The sequence below is a fragment of the Liolophura sinensis genome, chromosome 9, assembly GCF_032854445.1.
Source record: "Liolophura sinensis isolate JHLJ2023 chromosome 9, CUHK_Ljap_v2, whole genome shotgun sequence".
Taxonomy (NCBI): domain Eukaryota; kingdom Metazoa; phylum Mollusca; class Polyplacophora; order Chitonida; family Chitonidae; genus Liolophura; species Liolophura sinensis.
This window is the reverse complement of record NC_088303.1, coordinates 10,258,694-10,269,049: the sequence shown is the minus strand read 5'-3', so window position 1 is coordinate 10,269,049 and position 10,356 is coordinate 10,258,694. Positions and strand designations below refer to the sequence as shown.

The window sequence follows — 10,356 nt, the reverse complement described above, 5'->3', positions numbered from 1 at the left end:
GGATCAGTTGATTTAATTGATTAATTGCAACTTCTGTTTGTAAAGGCCGATATAACACGTTAAAGTTACGTAGGGAAAATGATGGGGGGCGGGGGCGTGGAGTAGCTGCTGAATGGCGGTGCAGACATAGATTGATCTGGCATGTAAATACGTATAGATCTACACTGATTCAGCATCAGTACAATGCACGTACAATACTGGCCGTCGTCGTATAAGAGAAATATTCTTCAGTACGGTTTAAAACACGAACTAAATAAATAAACAAAAATTCACCAGGTTGCGGACGGTACCTACTCGTCTCAGTCTGCATCAGATTTCAAGAAACACACTAAGATCAAACATTAACACCACTTAATTTTATTATATGCATCTGACGTATGAACGTTTCAATAGTTTTAACTTTGTATATCATGGACAAGGATTGAACTTTTTACATTCTGTTAGGTTTCAAAACAATCTTCTGAGAGTGACCAATTCTTATTTCTCCAATTGCAAAATTGTTGGGTGAAGTAAACTCATTAAGGATCAAAATGTGTACTGTATATTTGATCAAGCCTTTGTTGCTATAACCTTTTTTTCAAAAAAAAAATGACTCCAAAGGAGGGTGTAAAACATCAAGGCTTGGGAAGAAATGCGGAAGCATAAAATTCTTATCACACATGAGTAAAATTGTCGGTGTTACACACAGTCGCACTATAAAGCCAGATCGACCGACCAGTCACTCACATTCCTGCATGCTCACTTACTGTAAGGCCTGGAGATCTGACAAATTATCATCTTCAAATCATCCATTACTTTGTCTTAGGGCAGATCAAACCTTGATATAATCAGAATATCAATACACCAAAGACAGCTTCCCTTTGCGAACAACGGCATATGAGAAATTTGGTTGCTGTAGCGAACGGGTGTTAGGCTGGCATTATTTCAGATCCATAAGTAGGTATGCAAGCAAATAGTTTTCACTTTAACAGTGAGTACCTTGAGCTCTGTAGCTTATATTACGTGCCAGGAAAACAAGGTCACTGTAAATGAAATAAAAAAAAACTCACTCGCACTGACTCAAAAAAAAGAGGCACTTGGAATACTCCATATCCACAACCGGGGCACAATAAAAATTATAATGTAATAACCAGTGGATAAGTTTACCACGTGGCCTATATTGCTTTGTAATAGTATAAAGGTATGAACACGTTAAATGAGCAGCGCTTTGGAACAGTAAAACTAATCGATTTCTATGCGAATAATAATCCCTAAACGACAGAAAGCGAAGCAGAGCATAGCCAAAATAACAGGAAGAAAAAGAAATGGAAAATATTTTGACAGCAATTAATGACAATGTGCAAATTAAAGACGCAGATGCCCTCAGGCTTGTACACTCAAAAACTTAATCTGTTCATTTTAACAGAAAGTCTGTTGTCTGAGTGATGCTAGAGTCTTTTCTGATATTATAACACAATATTTTGTCATATTCAACACAATATTTTGTTCATCTAATAGAATCGTTATATTGAATGAATACACTATGTGCGTTATATTTAAGACAATAATCCGTTGTAATAACATAATACATTCTGACATCACTCAGTCAACAGACTTTCTGTTAAAATTAACTCACTAATTTTCTGTGTGTAGATTTCTACGTGAAACTGGACACCTCCCTAGAGAAACAACATGCAAAATCTTCTTTAAATAAAAAGTAGCTAATAAAATGCGCGATGGACAAATTTTGTAGAATTGAACTGATTACGGCAGAAACACAATGTATGTGGGAAAACGCAGATCTGTGCACCTAGATGAGTCTGACCGTCATAGCGCCTGGGTCCGTCTATTTTCAGAATTACCTCCCTTGGAACCCTGCAGTCCTGGGTACAATATGCGTTCCTCTAAATATAATCGCATCAGAAACAATTTAAAAATTACTGCTAGGCAAACATTGGCAATAAAGCATATATAAATGTGCTGTCTGCATTCGACTGTATTTAATACGTTTTCTTTTTTCCTTCGACAAAAATATAAATTTTATATACGCTTAATTTTATATATGCCTACATTATGTTTAGAATTCTGTTGTGTATGTATGTGGGCTGTAGTCATCGTCAAAACAAACGACTACTTAAATATTTTTGGCTTTTCAAACTTAGCCCAAGAAAGAAGTTTATACTTCACAATCTTGGAAAATATGTCATTTATGCATCGGGTGATGAACATAATACGTGTACCACATATTCATGTAATTATTTTCATCTGATAAATAATTTCTTATATTTTGTAGAAAATTATATTTAGTATTGACACGGAAAGACGTACGGTAACACCATACACATGTTCATATAAGTCTACAACTATCCACGCATTAAAACAATACGGATAGCCATAAACACAACATTTTCACCAATAAATACCAACACATCCATCTATCCACATTATACACGTAAACATTTGATTCAAAATTACTAATATGTTTGTACCATCAAAAATGTTCTAGAATGAAGAGATTTAAGAAGCTCTTGCAGTTTCAAAGTACATATTAAAGTTCTGTTCTAGCCTATTTCTTCAACCTTTTCAACCAGCACTACGGCCAATATTACGAGAGATTTGTGGGGTGTAGATTAATTTTTCATTCATTTTTGGTGTCATTTTTATAATAATTGTAAACATAAATTCCACTGAAAAAAGTGCTTTAGAGGTTGAAAAGGTTGAAAATCTACAGTAGTCACAACAGTCTACATGGCGTCCGAATAACATGATGATGGCTTAAAATACGTAGATCTAAGTAAACCTAGAGACTAGGCCTTTCAGCTTAGAATGTTAAGTGAAGTCACCTATCTAAATATATCTAGCGTCTTGTCCGTATGGAAGCCTAGCCAGTCAAGAAAATACTATACAGAAAACGTGTCGAAGTCAGATTTTCTCAAGAGCAGCCTTTGTTTGACCTTGGTCATCGTCCTGCTAACTGTCATCAACCAATAGGTGGGTATAAACTTAGACATGTGGGGTTTTCACGGAGAACACGGGGTGTGACTTTGGCGTATGGTACATGCCATCAGTTAATTTTTTTTATTTTTCACTTATACCACGGTGGTTAGCTTTTTGGTTGGAGAAAATCGGAAAATCCCGGAGGTTAACATTATAGCTTACGACCAAAAAAAATATATATGGCTCGTATTACAAAATGCAATCAATTTTAAATTACTTCAAATTATGTAATACTTATATGCTGATACGGCTTAAGGGTAAGGGTGAACAAGAACAGAGATTCGCACCACTACTTGCTTTCCCTGAATAACATTTTGATATTTTACACAAACTTCACATTTTGATCATTTTTGTTTTACGCCGTATTTAGGAATGTTTTCGTTTACCTGGCGGCCTCATCTTGGCAGCTGAAGAAGAACCCCCACGAACCACCTCACCTAATCCTGAAGGTCTTTTTAAGTTCCTGACATAAAGCTTCGATATGAGCTCTTCCGCTTCGACACATTAGCTTGCGACGTCAAGCCATGTGCTTGTGATAAGACACAAATGTTACTGCACACGCTACTTTACATGTTATTGCACATGTCACTGATCATGTTAACGCATATGTTACTCTACCTGTTACTGTACACGTCCCTGTACCTGTTACCACATATGATTCTGGGCTTGATACCATAAATGTACATGTGACTGTACACGTTACCGTGGGTGTGCCTGTTCACGTTCATGCACACGTTCCTGTACCCGTTACAGTACATGTTACCGTGCATGATACCGTAAATGTACACGTCACTGCACATGTTACTGTACAAGATACTGTACATTTATTGCACAAGCTACTGTACACGTTTACGGCACATGACACAGTCTATGAAGTGAAGGACTGTCTACAATTAAACCTAGTCAACATTAATGGAAAATTGCCGTAGGCAATATCTAGTCGCTAGTTTACTCGGGAAGCCTGTGTTTTCAACAGCTGGCTTGCCGTCTGAACCGTTGGCTTTGTCGGAGTGTGCCGAAGGGAGCCGAAGCCTGTCACATTTACCGCCTCTGGTAGTCCGTGTCCATCTCATGGTCTTCCATTCCTTGTGACGGGTGCCCAAACTCGGAATTCTCCTTTACGATTGGTTGCTGTAGATGAACGTCTTCGGCAAAGTTCGTGAGAGATCGTGAACCCATATCGGCGTCCCCGACATAGGACACTAGGTGGTTATAGGCCGCCATTGGTTTGTTCTCAAGGCTATGGCGGATACCGTAGCCAAAGTAAATCACCAAACCTGTGAGAATATAAAAATTAATAACTATTCAGTACATAGAATAATGAGCTGTAGGTACAATATTTTGATATTCACCACTTTCTTAAAATGTATATATTTGCTTTGGAAGTTGTAACGAATATTTCACTTACATGACGGCCGTCAATAATAAGACATCGGAATCTTATAATGTTGAAATTAAATCCCAGCATTTCATAACTTACCTACGGCCAGCCAAATAAGTAACCGTATCCAGGTTAGATAGGAAAGCTTCAACATGAGAGTCACGTTACAGAACATGCTGACTGCTGGCACCAGCGGGACAAATGGCAGCTTAGAAAGAATATAAAAGCATGAAACTTCATTCAGAAGGGTGTTAAATTAGAAATGGCGAGGTAATCAGTCAGTTAATGTCTTGTTTGATTCATGGGTTTTTAGTGTTGGGCACAGATAGAGAAATGACCGAGGGAAATGGCCAATAACTGGTTAAAAAATGATTCAGGAAGATAGCAAATTTGAATGTACGTATCACGGTGCATACTTTTGCTGATTAGTGGGTTATTCGCGTATTCTAACATGAACGCCATGAACGCCCAGCTAAACATGCTGAGTCTTGTGTGGTGCGCTCAGAGAAAGAAATGTACAAAGGAATGGTTATGGCAGGTACAACTTACCTGGAAAGTCAGAAAAGCATCATTCTGCTCATGTGCAACTATGATCAGAAAACAGGCGACGATACAGACAGCTAAGATCAGTAAGAGGATGATGCTCCACCACGCCCCGGCCTGGATGTGTTCTATACCAAACAGGAGAAGGCTGCTGAACGATGTCATAAACACCAGCATAAGGACAACAGCCAATATGGCGGCGTTTCCGGGTTCCACGGACTTCAGAATAGGAAATTTCTTGAAAGTTTGCTTTAACCTGCCGAAGTCGTCGTGGCTTTTGGATTTCTTAAGAATGTCGCTTTTCTCCGACACTGATTCGGTATCATCGGCGTTTGCTGCCGATACGTCGGGTTTAAGTTTGAACTGGCATTTTGTGACAGGCAGATATCGCATGATAATCACACTGGCAGCCACAATAGTGTAAGCCATGAGGGTGCCGATGGACATGAACTCAACCAAGGCTTCGATTTCCAGCAAGAAGGCCATGATGGCTGCCAGACAGCTGAACACGGCTATGGCATAGACAGGGGTCTGTGTCCTGGAGTACACTCGGGCGAAGAATTTAAAGAAAACCCCGTCGCTGGCCATGGCATAGACGGACCGGGGCAGAGAAAACAAACCACCCACCAGAGATGTGGTGATACCGAACAACGATCCAAAAGCAACGACGTACTTCATCCACTCTAGTCCTCGCAGTGCAAATGCCGCTGGGTAAGCCGCAGCCGGAATGACGGCGTAATATGGTACCATCAGTGTCAGGGCGCTAGTGATAACCACATATATAATGGTCACAGCGACCATGGCAGTAAGTGTGGCCCGTGGGATGGACCTTTCAGGGTCTCGCGCCTCTTCACCCGCTATGGCAATACCTTCAAAGCCAATGTAAGCATAGAAACAAGCAGCTGCACCACCAAACACTCCCTGGAAGCCCATTGGGAAAAATCCGCCGCTGTAATCATTCTTCCAGTTATCCAAATCCGCCAAGTAAAATCCACCGACGATGATGAAGACCATGACAATGGCGTTGAGAATGGTGAAGACGTTGTTGACGCCGGTAGAGATCTTCGCTCCAGTTATTATGAATGCTGAAATGATTACTATCACAAGGACAGCCACGAAGTCTGGGTACTCTGACAACCAGGGGGAATCGTGACTCAATCTCCCTATATGTTCTATTGTACCGTTTTTGATAGCGTCATTAAATATGGCGTTTACACTTCCACTCCATGCACGAGCTACAGATGCAACGCCAATCAAATGCTCCAGTACGACGTTCCAGCCAATCACAAATGCCCAAAACTCCCCAATTGTCACATAGGTATAAGAATAAGCTGAGCCCGCTTTAGGAATCCGGGCACCGAATTCGGCGTAGCAAAGAGACGCTAAAATAGCAGCCACCCCAGCGATGGCGTAAGACAACATGGCCGCCGGACCTGCCATCGTCTTAACGACGGTCCCCGTGATCACATAAATTCCCGCACCAATCATATGTCCGATGCCCAAAAGTGTCATGTCAAAAGTGTTCAGACATCGGCTTAAGGGGGTGTCCATGACGTCAGAAGACAAGGTTTTCTTCCGGTTTATCACACCCCAGAACCTAGACACGGTCTCCATGATGTCTGAAAATTAAACTATAAAAAACTTCATTTAAAGATACGACTACAACACAAAACACAGAACGGATAAGCCAAAGAATAACGTTGTCCAGTATATAGTTTAACCCCTGAAATAGTCCAAAACAAATCACTGTCTCAGCAACGTACACTTTTTCTTCGTTGGGGATATGATCTTAAAATCACACTAGAGCAGAGATTATCTTAAATAGGTCACTTTTTGCAATGATCTAATATTATAATAATATAAAAGGAGCACGTTTGTATTTGACTCTAAAGACTGGTTCTACGCTACCCTAGATAATGTCACGTAACAGTGGAAGAAGTGTGATGTCGAAACTGTCGAGCCATTTGATTTAACTCTTTGTCTATCTGTTGTAATGCGTTTTTCTTTGCAGGGTGTTTATCTTAGGAAGGATATTCCCGCCCATAGGTTAGAAATGTCTCGCACAGAGGACGTTTATCTGGTCCTTACCTGAGAATTTACAGTTTGAGTGACAGTCTTGGAGGTAATGAAGTTGCAGGATGTAGGAATCTATCTCACCTGTTTTATTACGACGCAGGTCAGGTAATCCACTTAGAATCTAAAACCGATGTTTTTGTTTTCTGCACTCTGAAATAGAAATATAATTTGATTTATTCATTTATAAGTTTCTGCGTCTGTGCCTTCCTAAATCTAGTTGACCGAACCACTGAAGGTGTCACTGACACTGACCAATGACATCGCAAACGATAACACATTCCTTATACCAGAAGGTTTGTCAGTCGCGTTATCTTATTCCTGACTGCACAGTTGTGTGAATACTAACCACTGTATAACAAACAGTCGATGTGTACAGTGGAAATAAAGGATTGGAGGAAACTACTTGCTCTTCTATCCCTACAGGTTAACTGATAACCTGAGCTTTGGTCTGGGCGACTACCATCCACCTTGTTTAAAACATCATAATTGTATTGTCTAGAAGCATACGACAACTGCATGTAGCATTAGATTGCGTTTGCCCCGTTTCCCATTAGCTTCAGTATTCCCCACATCATGCTCGTATATGGTATATTGGGAGCGAACTGGTATAAATTTCACATACACGTGTACCTACCCACAATGCATTTTTTCTGATGGATATTTGTAATATTACATTGGCATTACAAATGTCATTATATTATATAGCGCCTCTTTTTTCTGACTACTCAACAATCGTCACCTGTTTCCCGATTTGATGAGGTAAGCCGCATATTTCCCATCCCCCATTCAGTATAAGTAAGCTCCATCGGCGATAACAAAATGTCATAATGGCTTCCAAAAGGGTTTGCTGCAGCAGGTGTGTCATCAGTCTTAGCGCATGCATTTTTCAGCATGCAGACATTATCTTCACTGCATGAACAAAAACTGTCCATACATATAGTTTCAATTTCAAACAATTTTAATTGCTTTCATTAAGCATAGTATTAAATCAAAGATCTTGACATTCGTGATTTAGAAAGAAAAGGGCACATCGATTACATTGAAAATGAAACGGAATTCGTTTTATTGTCAACTGACAAACACAGAAATAAGAGCATAAGCTTGGGTTGCGGCAGGATTACAAACGTTCGACTTCGGTAAATCGAAGTTTCTGATGGAACCTTGCATACCATTCACACATGGAGATATGTAGCACGTGGCTAATGCTATATGGAACCGTTACCATTTCCTACACTTACACATACAGCTAGTAGCCAAGCATACATGTATGTGGAACCCGTCATCAGTTCCCACACTGAAACATGGAGCAGGTAACCAGATATGCTACATGTAGCCGTTATCTCTACCCAATCGCAGCCTCACTTGTACCCAGGTGAGCACCGTTACTTGTACCCAGGTGTGTAGACTGATGATCCAGGGAGCCGTCTAGCCAGTGAGGCCTTGAGGATGACAGAGTCATTACCTGACCACGTGCTACTTAACGAATGGCAAGACCTTGAGGATGACAGGATCATCACCTGATACATGCTACTTAACGAATACATATTACAAGGTTTCCATTTTAAAACTCCTGTTATGGCTAAATGATTAACGCAATCTAGTTCTATACCAACCAAACAAATGGTGCAACGAATGACATCGACTTTATGACTATCCAACAATCTTCTTTTGGCCTTGAACTGGCCATATCTTTCACCTGAATTAAAGATAGACGTGAAATTTATAGATGTGTAAGTAGTCCTTACGAAACGTTGTTTGACGTAATATCAGATGAGGTTGGCGTATACCTCACAACTTGTCCTTGCCAATTTGTAAATTAATATGTGTTGAGAGTACAACAGGAGAAGAAGCCAGAATGAACTGGACTCACATGGACCGCATTGGTGAGAGGCACCTGGGTTATCTTGTGCTGACCTATAGCACGCTAATCACTAGGCCATTGTCGCTTCCGATCTACGGGTAGACCCTATGCACGTACACGCCCTTAAATGTCTAGCAACAAGCACTAACCCGTATTATACCCAGTAAATATATATGTACAAAGGTAACATCAGGTTTGTAACAAAACAACCCATCTCAGGGTGGAAGCGCCCTTTGGCGTTTTCTCAAGGGCAGTCCAGCAGCATCAAGGTTAACTTCACGCACAGAATGGCCTACACTTTCCTCTCGTGATGCATGGATTGTTCTCGTGCAGGCAATCGATGAAAACTTGCCAGTCATGAATTACATGAGGCAGTAGCCACATTCATTTAGTGGTGTATTAATTAGTCTGGTGTATTGTACAGTAACAGTGAAATTACCTGGCCAATCCAGGGTGGTAAAACTCTCGACAAAAATGGGCAAATAGTTTTCAAATTTACTTAGAAAAGACATTTAAATGCAGATTTTCTCAATTCATATCACGCAAAATTTGAAACAATGTGGAAAGTGGAATAAATTTCCGTGTGTAAAGTAAACTACATAAACTAACAAAACTAAAATACATTCGAATGTCTGAATTTTACAGTGGGGTTTTTAGACCACACGGGTCACCACACCTGGTTTATCTGAGGTCCCAAGGTACTTTCCTTATCTTTCTGAGTAGACTATTTTACATTAGAGAAGAAGCAAATGTGAAACGTAAGTGCGGAGAGCTATAGCATCCAGAAAAATGCACAGGCCTATCAGAGACATGGCAACCTATTTCATCCTTGGAAATCGTAAATTCGACAGGTCGGTACATATGATTTCTCGAGTATATATGTGAGCTTGTTTTGTGGACTCTGAACTGTACCATCGTTAGTCTACATGTACAATCTGGGTTTAATACGTATATTTTGTATATATACGTAGACATGCGTGAAATACGTCCGTTCCCATTTCAGAGACAAACCCACGGAGGTAATTCAGCAGCACGCGCCATGTCATCCATTGAGAGAGAGACAGAGAGCAAAGCGTCAGTTACTTCACCTCCTGACGTTATACGAAATTTTCTTATTAAAGATATTTTCGTTCGGAAACCAAAAAGTGACGTAAGCTAATAAGTGATGAGGTAATCCGATATAATTTAAAATGCTATAATTAGTTTGGGACATACTTGAAACATGCAGATATAAATTTTGTAATTTTTAACTCACTGACTCAATTGTGTTAATTGTTATGACGAGACGGACTTGGACAACTCACACAACTAAAAATGACACCTCGTTAAGCGGAACAGCAGCAATGTGAAGAATCACCCTCCATGTAGTACAGACAGCATATGTCAGAAACTCTGATACTGCACCTGTCTGTATACTGGACAATCGACTTTACCTCAACAAATATTTGTCAGTACATCATGAACGCGAGACACACAATCATTACAGCTGCAGATAGATGTTTTCTGGTTGTCTTCCCAG

The 10,356-nt window shown here is 40.1% G+C and overlaps 1 protein-coding gene across 1 annotated transcript; it reads right to left on the bottom strand.

The window, feature by feature from the left end:
• Window positions 1-216: 216 nt before the first annotated feature.
• Window positions 217-7,148, bottom strand: LOC135475302 (cationic amino acid transporter 4-like). Its single transcript, XM_064755143.1, has 4 exons — window positions 7,058-7,148; window positions 4,907-6,531; window positions 4,457-4,565; window positions 217-4,253 (listed from the first exon to the last, which is right to left on the bottom strand). Exons 2-4 carry the CDS (start codon window positions 6,512-6,514, stop codon window positions 4,018-4,020), a joined length of 1,953 nt encoding a protein of 650 aa, XP_064611213.1. The 5' UTR covers window positions 6,515-6,531; window positions 7,058-7,148; the 3' UTR covers window positions 217-4,017.
• Window positions 7,149-10,356: the final 3,208 nt, after the last annotated feature.